Source organism: Galeopterus variegatus, unplaced genomic scaffold (genome assembly GCF_000696425.1).
Source record: "Galeopterus variegatus unplaced genomic scaffold, G_variegatus-3.0.2 Scaffold2470, whole genome shotgun sequence".
Lineage (NCBI taxonomy): Eukaryota > Metazoa > Chordata > Mammalia > Dermoptera > Cynocephalidae > Galeopterus > Galeopterus variegatus.
The window spans coordinates 189986-202881 of record NW_007728581.1 but is presented as its reverse complement, the minus strand read 5'-3'; the positions used below and the strand labels follow the sequence as shown (position 1 = coordinate 202881).

Below are 12896 nucleotides of genomic sequence, written 5' to 3'. Positions count from 1 at the left end.
ATTTCTGCTTACATTCCATTAGTTAGAATTCAATCACAGACGTAACATATGAGAAATTGTAAGTCAATTGTAAGGGAGACTTGGAAATGTAATTTAGCTGTACACCAAGGAAGAAGTATAAAATGGATTCAGGTGGACAAATAGTAGAGCTATTTAAGTGCATGTGGATTCTTTTTCTTCTGTTTATTCATGGCTTAGTTTATTTTGGAGTACAGCTTCTTAATGCAAGAACCACTTTATAGCTAAATTTTTTTATTTTTGAAGTAATTCTTTCTCCTCTTCCTTCTTTTATTTCTTCCTTTCTTCTCTCTCTCTCTCTCTCTCTCTCTCTCTCTCTCTCTCTCTCTCTCTCCCCCCTCCCCCCCTCCTCACCCCTTCCTTCCTCAAATGTTTAATCTTCCAAGTACTTTGCTAGACTCTGGACTACATTGATGAGCAAAATAGAGTTTTTGCTGCCATAGCAAGGGTAATTTTTGTTTTTTACTGTTTCCTTAATAGTTTACCTAGTAACACATGCAATAGTATTACCTGATGATTTTGAAAATGAATACTGTGTTATTCAGAATATTTGGAAGTAACAAGAACATAATGTTCATAAAAACTCATAGAAAAAAAGATGAAATTCTTCCTATGCATTATTGATTACTTGCAGAAATAAAATATTCCATCTCTGCCAAACAGAAAAAACAACATTTATTTCCACTTGCCCCCACCACCCCAATCACAGCAAATCCCAGAAGAAAAAAAAATGTATTAACTGAAGGACATCTAATTTCCTGTCTGTTTTTAATTTTGCTTTATACACTTTTACATTAACTCTATATTGATTTTTGTTGTTATTGCTTTTGTTTTGGAGCACAGTGTTCCCGATTACTTTTCTGGCAACTGCTAATGTAATTTGTGGCTTGATTTTGTCCCATTTCTTAATTAGATGAGACAACACACTACTTCTAGTTTACTGGCATATATAAATGAGAGAAATGGCAGTGTTCTTGTAGGAAAATCACTGTGCTGATGACAAAACCCAGTAACATGGTGGAATGGTATCATATATCTTCTCTGGAATTAGTTACTTCTTGTCTAATCCTATGTCATATCCTAGCACCTATATGAATGGATTAGAATATGTAGATTAGATGTAGTTCTTGTCCTTGAAGAGATTATAGCCTAGTGGGTAAGATACACATATGAGCAGACTACTAGTATTATACAAGGGCTCTTCAAACAGTCAATGGAAAGATTCATATTATCTTTTAATTCCATTTTTTCACAAACTTTTGGAAGTACCCTCATATAAGTATGATTTTGGTGTACACAGGGAACTTTGAGGGCACAGAGAAAAGGGTCCTGAATTATACTTGTGGACTCTGATTAAGGACCTGTAGATGAGGCCTGAAAGGAATTTTGAAGGATGGTTAGGTGTTGACCAAGGGAAAAAAAAAAAAAAGAGAAGAATATTTGGAGCCAAGGGGGATGGCATTATGAAAGTGAGGGGACAAGAATACATGGTCACGTGGAGAACCGAAAGTCATAGGCTTTGACTGGAGCTTAGAATTAGAGTAGGTTGGGGATATTTAAATTAATAAACTTTATTTTTAGAGCAGCTTTAGGTAAATGGAAAAATTAAGCAGAAAGTACAGAGAGTTCCCATAAACCCCCATCCTCACCATGCACAACCTTCCCCACTATCAGCATTCCCACCAGAGTGGTGCATTTGTTACAGCTGATGAACCTATATTCACATTTCATTATCACCCAGAGTTCATAGTTTATATTGTGTCATTCTTTGTGTTTGGAAAAATGTATAATGACATGTATCCACCATTGTAATATCATACAAAATAGTTTTACTGCCCTGAAAGTCCTCCATGTCTGTCTATTCATCCCACCTTTACCCTTACCCCTGGCAAGCACTCATCTTCTTACTGTCTCCATAGTTTTACCTTTTCCGAATGTTACATAGTTGGAGTCATATGGGATTTTTCAAAAAGCCTTTTCAGGTTGGCTTTTTTTCACTTAGTAATGTGCCCTTAAGTTTTCTCCAGGTCTCTTCATGACTTAATAATTCATTTCATTTTATCACTGAGTAATACCCACTGTCTGGATGTACCATAGTTTATTTATCCATTCACATATGATAGGCATCTTGGTTGTTTTCCAGGTTTTGGCAATTATGAATAAAGTTGCTATAAACATCCATGTGCAGGTTTTTGTGTGAACATGAGTTTTCAATTCATTTGGGTAAATAGAAAGGAGCACAGTTGCTGGATTGTATGGTAAGGGTATGTTTAGTTTTGCTAGAAACTGCCAAACTGCGTTTCAAAGTGGCTGTGCCATTTTGCATTTCCTGCAGCAATGAATGAGAGTTCCTGTTGCTCTACGTCCCCACCAACATCGGGTCTTGTAAATTTTGTGGATTTTGGCTGTTCTAATGGGTGTGTATTGATTGGTATCTCATTGTTGTTTTAATTTGCAGTTTCCTAATGACATGTGACATTGCACATCTTTTCATATGCTTATTTGCCATCTGTTTATCTTCTTTGGTGAGGTGGCTGTTCAGGTCTTTTCCCCATTTTTTAATCAAATTGTTTCTTTTTTATTGTTGGGTTTCAAGAGTTCTTTGTATATTTTGGATAATAGTCCTTTATCATATGTTTTTTTTTCCCAAATATTTTCTTCTAGTCTGTGACTTATCTTCTCACTCCCTTGATATTGTCATTTGCTTAGGAGAAATTTTAAATTTTAATGAAGTCCTGCTTATAAATTATTCTTTTCATGGATCATGACTTTGTCATTGTGTCTAAAAAGTCAATGCTATACCAAGGTCATCTAGTTTTTCTCCTATGTTATCTTCTAGGAGTTTTATAGTTTTGTCAGTCTGTAATGCACTCTGAATTACTTTTTGTGAAAGGCGTAAGGTCTGTGTCTAGATTAATTTTTTTGCATGTGAATGTCCAGTTGTTCTAACACCATTTGTTGAAAAAACTATCTTTGCTCCACTGTATTGCCTAGCATAGTATATCTTTCTTCATCCATTACTTTTAATCTATATGTGTTCTTATATTTCAAGTGAGTTTTTATACATAACATAGTTGGGTCTTGGTTTTTGATCAACTCTGACAATTTCTTTTAATTGGCGCATTTAGACCATTGACATTCGAAGTGATTACTAATAGAAGTAGATTAACATCTGTCATATTTGTTACTGTTTTCTATTTGCTGCCATTGTTCTTTTCCCTGTTTTTGTCTTCCACTCTTTTTCTGCCATTTATGCTTTTAATTGAGCTTTTTATATGATTTTATATTCTCTGCTTTCTTAGCATATCAGTTGTACTTTTTTTTTCACTCTTTATGTGGTTGCTTCAGAGTTTGCAATATGCATTTACAACTAATTCATGTCCACTTTCAAATAACACTGTACTACTTTACCTGTAGTGTGAGTACGTCATAATAACTAAGTAATCCTAATTATTCCCTTCTGTCTCTTGTGTCATGGTTGTCATTCATTTTACTTTTGCATAAGCATATGAATAATAATAATACAATACATTGTCAATTTTTGAACAAAATATTATCTGTTATATCAATTAAGAATAAGCAAAATAAAAATTTACCTTACTTTTTTCTTCTCCATTTCTTTCTTTAGATAGATCAGAGTCTCTGACCTATATCATTCTCCTCCTCTCTAAAGAATTTCTTATAACATTTATTGCAAGGCAGGTGTACTAGCAACAAACTCCCTAAATTTTTGTTTGGCTTAGTAAGTCTTTATTTCTCCTTCACTTTTGAAGGATAATTTTATAGCATACAGAATTCTAGTTTGGTGGTTTTTTCTTTTCAGCCCTTAAATATTTCACTCCACTCTCTTCTTGCGTGCGTGGTTTCTGAGAAGTCAAATGCAATTCTTTGCCCCTTTATAGTAAAGTTGTCTTCTTTTTCACTGGATTCTTTCAAGATTTTTTTCTTTATATTTGCTTTTCTGCATTTTGAATATAATATGCCTAGGTATAGCTTTTTTTTTTTTTATTGAAACAAAGTTGATTGTATATATCTGTGGGATACAGAGTTGAAAATCAATACCTGTGTGCAATATGTGATGCTCGAATCAGGATAATTAGTATATTCAATATTGTACAATGTAATTGTTTTTCATGGCTCTTTAGCAATTCCTCCCTTACTCCTCTTTCCCTTCCCCCTTTCCCATCCCTGGTAACCTCCGTTCTGTTTTCTCCTTTTGAAAGTTCAATGTATTATTATCGTTGTTGTTATATCTTTCTTTCTTTTAAAATTTATTTGATTATTTTTTAGCTTCCACTTTTGAGTGAGGACATACAGTCTTTCTTTTTTTTTTTTGTCTTTTTGTCTTTTTCCTGTGTCCGGCAACGGATCGCAACCCTCAGTGTTGCCCCCGTACCGGACCGGGGACCGGCGACGGGATCACAAGCCTCGGCGTTGCTCCCGCGCCTCGCTCAGCCAGTGAGCGGGAGCCGGTCTGTACATGGGATCCGAACCCTCGGACGGGAGCGCCGCCGCGCTTCCCAAGCGGCGCACTATCCAGTGCGCCACCGGGCCGGCCCGACATACAGTCTTTCTTTTTTGGTGCCTGGCTTATTTCACTTAACGTAATTTTCTGTAAGTTCCTCCATGTTCTTGTGAATAGTGGGGTAGATAGAACTACCACATGATCCAGCAATTCCATTGCTGGATATATAAACAAAGGAATGGAAATCATCATGTTGAAGGGATGCCTGCACTCCCATATTTATCACAACTCTATTTAAAATAACCAAGAGTTGGAACCAACCTAAATGTTTCTCATTGGATGACTGGATAAAGAAAATGTGGTATATTTACACAACGAGATTCTAGTTACAGCTTTTGAGGGCATTTATCCTGCTTGGTGTTCTCTGAGCTTCCTAGATCTGTGGTTTTGTGTTTGATATTAATTTTGGGGAAATTCTCAGTTATTATCTCTTCAATTATCTGTTCCTTTCTCTCTTTCTTCTTTTTCTGGCATTCCTATTCTGCATAAGTTATAACTTTAGTAGTTGTCCGACAGTTCTTGGATATTCTGTTTTTTTTTTTTCCCCCCCAATTTTTTTCTCTTTAATTTTCAACTTAGGAAGTTTCTATTGATACATCCTAAAGCTTAGTGATTCTTTCCTCAGCTGTGTCCAGTCTGCTTATGAGCCCTTCAAAGGCATTCTTTATTTCTGTTATGGTGTTTTTGATCACTAGCATTTCTTTTTTATTCTTTCTTAGCATTTCTATCTCTCTCCATACATTGCCCACCTGTTCTTGCAGGCTGTGTATGTTATCCTTTAGAGCCGTGAGCATATTGACCACAGTTGTTTTAAATTCCCAGTCTTATGATTCGTACATTTCTGCCATATCTGAATCTGATTCTGATGTTTGCTCTGGCTCTTCAAACTGTGTTTTTTGCCTTTTAGGATGCCTAGTAATTTTTTCTTGGTAGCCAGACATGATGTACTGGGTGCAAGGGACTGTGGCAAATAGGTCTTTAAGTAATGTGGTAGTAAGGTGTGAAGTGAAAAGAAGCATTTTATAGTCGTGTGATTAGGTGTCAGTCTTTTAGTGAGCATGTACCTCTGGACTCTGAACCTCACAAGTGGTTCTTAGTTTCCACCCCACTCCCTTAGGTGGTACAGGATGGCTGGAGTGCGCTGGAGTTGGATATTTCCTTTCCCCCATGCGGAAGGCTAGAGCAGGCCTAGTTGGATATTTTCCTTCCCCCAGATCTGTTAGGCTCTGAAAAACCCCAAGCAGTTGAGGCTTTGGTTAAATAGCTTCTCCTGAGGACAGACATTGTTAAGAAGAGCAAAGTACTCTGGCCTATCTCAAACTGGTTACTTCCCCTCTCTCACTGCCAGAAACATGAGGGGATTTTTCCTGCAGTATTCTCTGTGAGAACCTGTTTGAGCTTCTGGAGGCAAAACTCACAGGAGTGTGGGGACCCCCCCACTATGACTGTGTCCCCCTGGAGTTTTTAACTCTGACTTGTTCATACAGAGACTCTAGCAATTCATCGATTATAGTTTAGGTTTTCCTTTCCTGGTATTGGTTCCCATGAAGGTTTCTGCTCTGCCAAGCTGTGATTCTCTGTATTTGCCTGTTTCTCCAAATTCTGGGGGCAGCAGTTTGCACTGTGATCTCACTTCTCAGATGGATCTAAGAAGGGTTGTTGGTTTTTTAGTTTGTTCAGCTTTTTACTTGTTAGGAGAAAGTGGCAATTTCCAAGCTCCTTAGATGTCAGACTGGGTGTCCTGTTATTTAATTTTCAGTCATAGGTTTGTTATTTTTCTCCTTTTATTGATTGATTTAGAGTGAACATATAATTTGTCCTCTGGAAAAAAAAGGTCTTCTGAGAGTTAAAGGGGATGCTATTAATAAATATCCCAGAACAACAAACATAAACTGTGACGTGTGGTTACCCTATTGATGAAGTTTACTACTGATGAGAAAACTGATGCCAGAGAGCTAATAAGGGTCACAGGTGGGATTTGAACCCAGACAGTCTTATCCTTGAATCAGTGCACATAACCTCCATGCTAATAATCTCAGATTTTTGAGATGCCTTGTGTGTCTTTTCAAGGTCTTCATCAGGACTCATGATTACTCGTCATCGTGGCTATTCTTTTCTGAAAAGAAATATAATTAAAACACAATATTGCAATTATTTATAAGTTCTTAATTTGTTATTTTTATTTTTATTTTAGTAGGAGTGTAAGAACTGTTTTAAATTATTCTTTACTTATTACTGTACATAAACTCTTCTAAATCTGGAAATTGTTCTCCTCTGGATCCGGGACTTGAAAGAGACATCAAATCAAACTTTTAGTTCTGTAGGTAAACAACCCTAGATGACGTGACTAAGTTGCCAAATAATACAGCTAATCACTTGTGGAATCTAGCTAAGAATTGGGAGGCAGAAAAACGTAGTGATTGAAAATGGAATTAGATTGCTGGATTCGAATGCCAGTTCCACACCATGCAGGCTGTGGCCCCTTAGACAAGTGTTTTATTCCTTTCCAAGTCTCACTTTTCTTGTATGTATAATGGAGAAAATATTAGTAACTTTCTCATGTGATTGTTGTTTTGAGTCCTAGGTGAGGCTGGTACATAATCAGGGCTCAGCAATGTTCTCTATCTCATCCTGGTCTTTAGGTTTCCAGTGAAGTGCTTTTAAAGTGTGCTGCCTATGAAATCTCTCTGGCAATGGCTTTTTGAGATCTGTCAATGTAGGTCTTGAGTCTGCCAGCAGGAGTTCATTGATTGTTTTAAACCGTCTATTTGTGTAACTAAATGTGAAAAAGAAAATGGTCCCCTTTACCATTTCTGATGCACCACTAAATGAACACTCAACTGCCTTTTCAGAAATAAGGGAGTAGTAAAAAAATACTTTTAAAATCAACTTTTAGTTTTATTAAAGCTATAAATATCTATAGCTTTTTAAAAAAATCTTGGTCCTGAAAGATTTTAACAAAAGTTATCAGTCCCCCCTGCTCATCCCTCCTGATCTTGATTACCAGTATTCGCAGGTTACCACTCAAACCCTTGTAGCTATTTCTTTTGGTATTTACCTCCATATGTCCATGTAATCTATGCTACAATTTCCTGACTTTTTTTTTTAGTTTTATATCCTCTCTTTTGACTTTCTTCTGCGAAAAAGAAAGATTAAGCTTTTTTATATTTCTCTCCCATACCAACATGTACACACACATATGCTGTATATGTATGTATATGCTGTATATACTCTTCTGTACACACACATATGCTGTATATACGTTTCCTCCCCCGTTCTACTAATATAAATGATATAATCATATTTTACTAAATGAACTGTTATGATTCTGAAAATACTATTCACAGCTGAGCCATGTGGTAAATTATGATTAAATTTCCTTCTTGCAAGATACTGTCTTCTTCAAGATTGGTATTTGTCTCTCTTTTTGTTTGTTTGCATGGTCTTCTATATATCTGTCACTAATGCATTTCCAGCCTCTCCTACAGAAGTCTGAATCTCTCAATACCTTTAAAAACATTAGGTATTTGTTATTCTATCACTTTTACTTTTTTCGTGATGGGAGAAGACATCTCTTCAGGACTTTGTGCCTTCTTGTTCCAATAGACATTGATTGCTGTCTTGGTCTTGTGCTGGGGTCTGCACCATCCTGAAAATTCTCTTCTTTTATTGGTTGGATCCCTGCTTCCCGGATCTCTTTGTTAGTTTGCTCCCTTGCTTTGTGGGACACATCCTTGAACAGCTTTCTGCAAAAAAGAGGAGAAAGGGAGGTAAAAATATTTTGAGATTTTGCAAGCCTGGAAATATCTTTTTCTACTCTCACTTTATTGATCATTTAGAATTTCAGGTTAGAAATTATATTTTCCTGAGAATTTTGAAAACATTGCTCTATGTTTGTTAGTTTCCAGCTTGATGCTGGGAAGAGTGATGCTCCAGTGATTCCCAATCCTTTCTTTGTGTGACTTTTCCTTTTTTTTTTAACTTCTCTGGGAGCTTTTTAGGATCTTTTATCTGTTCCTAGTGTTTTGAAATCTTATACTGATGTGCCATATTGTGTGTGTGTGTTTTCATTTTGTGTTAGGCACTTGTTGAGTTCATTCAATCCATACATTCATATCTGTCACTTATAGAACATATTCTTGAGTAGGACCTTTCCTGCCCCCCAACTGTTTTTGTTTGATCTTCTTTCTCTGGAATGTCAGTTATTCAGACATTGGATCTTCTGGATTATTTCTCTAGTTTTTAAAAATGTTTTTCCTTTATGTCTTTTTCTTTTGTTTTCTCGTGGGGTTCCTCAATTTTGTCTTCTAGCTGTTCAATGAACATTTTCATTTCTGCTCTTGTATTTTTAATTACTGAGAATATTTTTTTCTCTGAATGTTTCTTTTAATGGCATTCTATTCTTGTTCCATGAATGTGATAGTGTCTTTTTTCTCTGAGGATATTAATAAAAAAAAAAGTTTTCTTCTGTATTTTACATTATCATTGTTTTCTCCAGGTTCTGTTTTATAATGTTTATTTGTTTTGGTCTCAGAGAATCTCCTTGGCTGTCCGTTCCTATTTAAAGGTGAAATATTAACAGGTAATTGGAAGCTCAGAAGCTCTATGTGGGTGTGCTTAACTTATCAAGTGGTAGCCTTCACAGTGGGGTGATTCACTGGGCTGTTTTGATTGGCATTCCTCTGAATGTCAATATCTATGTTTTTCTCTTGGAATCGTTAATTTTCCCAAGTAAGGTTCTTCCAGTCTCTTGCTCGGGGTTTGGGGGTGATAATAGTCTGCCAGCTAGTTCTTTCTTGAAGCCAAATTAGGTAATTGGATTGGGGACTTTGAAATGAGGTGGGGAGGGGGTCTTGCCATTCCGTATGTAGAAATTCAGTTAATCACCCTTTTTCAATACCTGATCCTTCATGCTGGGCCAGGCGCCCTTCAGTTCAGAGGTTTCTCTACTTCATATTTCCAGAGCATAAGCCTACACTCTCCTGCCAGGATGGACCGGGGGCAGCTCTCAGCTATATTAGCCATGGAAATATGACTGCTTTCATCCCTTGCTCCTGTTTTCAGCCTCAACTGCCACCACCCCTCTCCACTCTTTTCAGAGCTATTGGACCCCCTGGTCCTAAGATTTTCTGAGATGCCATGATATAAATTACCCAGTGTCTGGGCTTCTCTCGTTGTTGGCTTTCTTGAATGCAATTTTCCTCTTTTGCTGGTCTATTAAGTTAGTCAGCAGTCATCCTTCTGGGTTTCCAGTTTCATATTTTTTTCTGCAGTTTTCTCACACTCTCTTTGGCCTTTTTGGTTAAGCCTTTTTCTTATTCTTTAATTCTTTTTATTATTATTTTGAAGAAGCAGTATATTGGTTGAGAGCACGGGCTCTTGACCTAGACTGGCTGGACCCACTCCCTGTATGACTGTATGACCTTGCATAAGATGTTTATATATCTCTCTGCCTTCATATTCTTCTCTTCAAAAAATAGCAGTTGGACTATTTTTTAGGATTAAGTTATTTAAGACATACAAAGCATGTAAAGCCATAGCTGGCCTAATAAATTTTAGCCATTATTATTTTTGAAAAGTTTCAGGTAAAAGATAAATCTGTGCATTCAAGTAACCATGTTTAACTGGAAGTCCAAAGAAATGCACTTAAGAATATAAATCTTTAGGCAAACACTGTACTGTCCATTTCATCTAACGAAGAAAGCAAAAGACAGATACTGTGTATCTGATGTGCTACATAAAATGTCTAGGCTTTTTATTACTGAAAAAATGCTTGGAGTTCAGTTTCTAACTGTGTTTTACAGATGAGGAAAACTGAGACCCAGAGAGTTACATGACTTGCCTTGACATTAGGATCTAAACTTCATAGTTCCTAGTTCTAGGCTTTTTATTACTGAAAAAATGCTTGGAGTTCAGTTTCTAACTGTGTTTTACAGATGAGAAAAACTGAGACCCAGAGAGTTACATGACTTGCCTTGACATTAGGATCTAAACTTCATCGTTCCTAGTTTGACCTTCTCTTCATTAAATCATATTTCCTTTTATAAGGAACAGAGAATGCTGTGAGACTTGCCCGTTTGTTTTTGGTGATGGGTCTATTCTATACCTGATTTTCTTCTATTTATTAATTTTACTTCAAGTGCTTAGCCCTGGATCAATAATAAATAATCTTTGATTTATGATACACTCTCATTATTGGTTCGTGTATAGCCTATATGTTTATTTATTTGTAATAATGCATGCAATAATATGTAATAATGTAATACATAAAAATTTAAAGCATCCATATTGGGTGAAATGCTTGGGAGGAAAATTAAAATGTATAATTTCCATTTATGTGTGGTACAAAAATAAACTCATATATTTAGATGTATTTTGGTGATACAACTATTTGTTTTTCTCTCCTGGATCTAAAGTTATTGCATGGATGGGTACTTTTACAACTCTATTCCTCATCACATGAAAATGGACCAGACTGGGGTAGCAGTGGATTAGAAGACAAAGGAAGACAGAGAGGAACAGGAAATGGACTAGGAATATGTACTTTACATTGAGCATTGAGGCATATGTGTCTCTAAAATTTGTTAAGTCTTCAGCAAATTATGTAATGTTGGGTTTGTTTCTGATGCAGGTTTGAGAACCATTGGAGTCATCACCAAGCTGGATCTTATGGATGAAGGAACGGATGCCAGGGATGTCCTAGAGAACAAGCTGCTGCCTCTCCGCAGGGGTAACATACTGTGGTCCACACAAGACTTCCTTTGATGATATGGCAAAGAAACAATTGGGAAGCCACTAGGAGGCTTTGTTTTAATGCTTCCTCGGTTGCGAGGAATGGGTTTATTATTAGTTATACTTTTTATGAAACGACACAACGTTCCCAAATTATGTATTAAAAAATGACTCAAAGAGAACTATTCCTTAAAATAACAGGAGTAAGAAAACAGGAAAAGAAAGGGGTTTGAAGGGATGTGATAGCTATTCATTATAGACTGCACAAACATATACTGCTCTGTTCTAAGTCTGATATTTACTTGCCTGCTATATGACAAAACTGCTAAGAGATATACTCTCTTAAAATACACAGAGCTTTTAAAGGTGAGACATTATTATGTTGATGCTAAAAAATTGTCAATAGCCAAATCAGCAACTTTTGTTAAATACTGATGTCTCAGATTAATTTTTGTAAAGGGACCCGGTCTTCAAGCCTTAAAACTAAATTTGCCTTTCTTATTCAGCCTGCTTGAGAGCCTTGAAATTCCCCATGAACAAGCAACAAAAACAATCCCAAACTCCATGGGTGTGTGTTTCATTTCAGGTTACGTGGGTGTGGTAAACAGAAGCCAGAAGGACATTGATGGCAAAAAGGACATCAAGGCGGCCATGCTGGCAGAGAGGAAATTTTTTCTTTCCCACCCGGCTTACAGACATATTGCTGATCGAATGGGGACCCCACACCTGCAGAAGGTCCTTAATCAGGTAAAAATGTTCTTTCAAGCAACAACAATGATGAAATATGTAAGTGACACTGGAATTTATATTTCTTATTTTTAAATTCATTTTCTTTCCAAAACAAGACATTCAGCTTAAATGATAAAAATTTTAAAAATGAATGAGAATACTTAGATCCACACTATTACCATTCTCAGTGAATAAAATTCACCTTAATATTATTGAAAGAACAGTGCTGAAAGCAGAAATGCATACTTTTTTTTTGCACCAGTCAATAGGGATATACATTTTAGCATGCATTCACTCACAATATGTAGATATCTCTTAAGATAAGTTAAACTTGGGTAGTTCTGAACATTTGATCTCTTGGGACCTGTTTTTGAAATACCAATCTGTAATGGCAAGATTGTCTTTTAAGAATTTTTTATGGTTTTGTTTAAGAGTGACTGTGTCTTAATTTAAAATCTTCAACATATCCTAATTAATCATCAATTTCCACTCTTCTAAGAAGCTTTTCCAGGAAACCCCTTTCCCCGCAATAAATAGAATTGGGCATTCTGCCTATCCCACTCCACGCACTGTACACACTTCTTTCATAAAACCTCAGTGCACTCACTTGGTTACATATATTCCTTCCACTGTTGGGGTTAAGCCTCATGACAAGCATCATTGTCATCGAGTGCAGGGCCAACTCCCTGAGTTTTGATTACCTTGAGTTTATATGATGAGCAGCTTTCCTCACAAATATTCTCATTAGTGATGCTTAAACTCTTATCTATGAACTTAATCAATCGAGTAGTTATTGAATGTTCTGATGGTTATCTTCTTGAAGGTATTGGTAGAGGCTGTCACAGTATGTGACGTTGTACATGCACCATTTAGGCAAAACAACTGAAGAAGT

General features: G+C 36.4%; 1 protein-coding gene across 1 annotated transcript in view; it reads left to right on the top strand.

The window, feature by feature from the left end:
* The window catches only part of LOC103597929 (dynamin-3-like), a 152185-nt gene that overhangs the window by 54548 nt on the left and 84741 nt on the right, over positions 1-12896 (top strand). Inside the window, exons 4-5 of the mRNA XM_008581809.1 lie at positions 11175-11273; positions 11862-12022. Of these exons, the coding sequence (XP_008580031.1) occupies positions 11175-11273; positions 11862-12022 (260 nt within the window). The remainder of the gene's footprint in view (positions 1-11174; positions 11274-11861; positions 12023-12896) is intronic.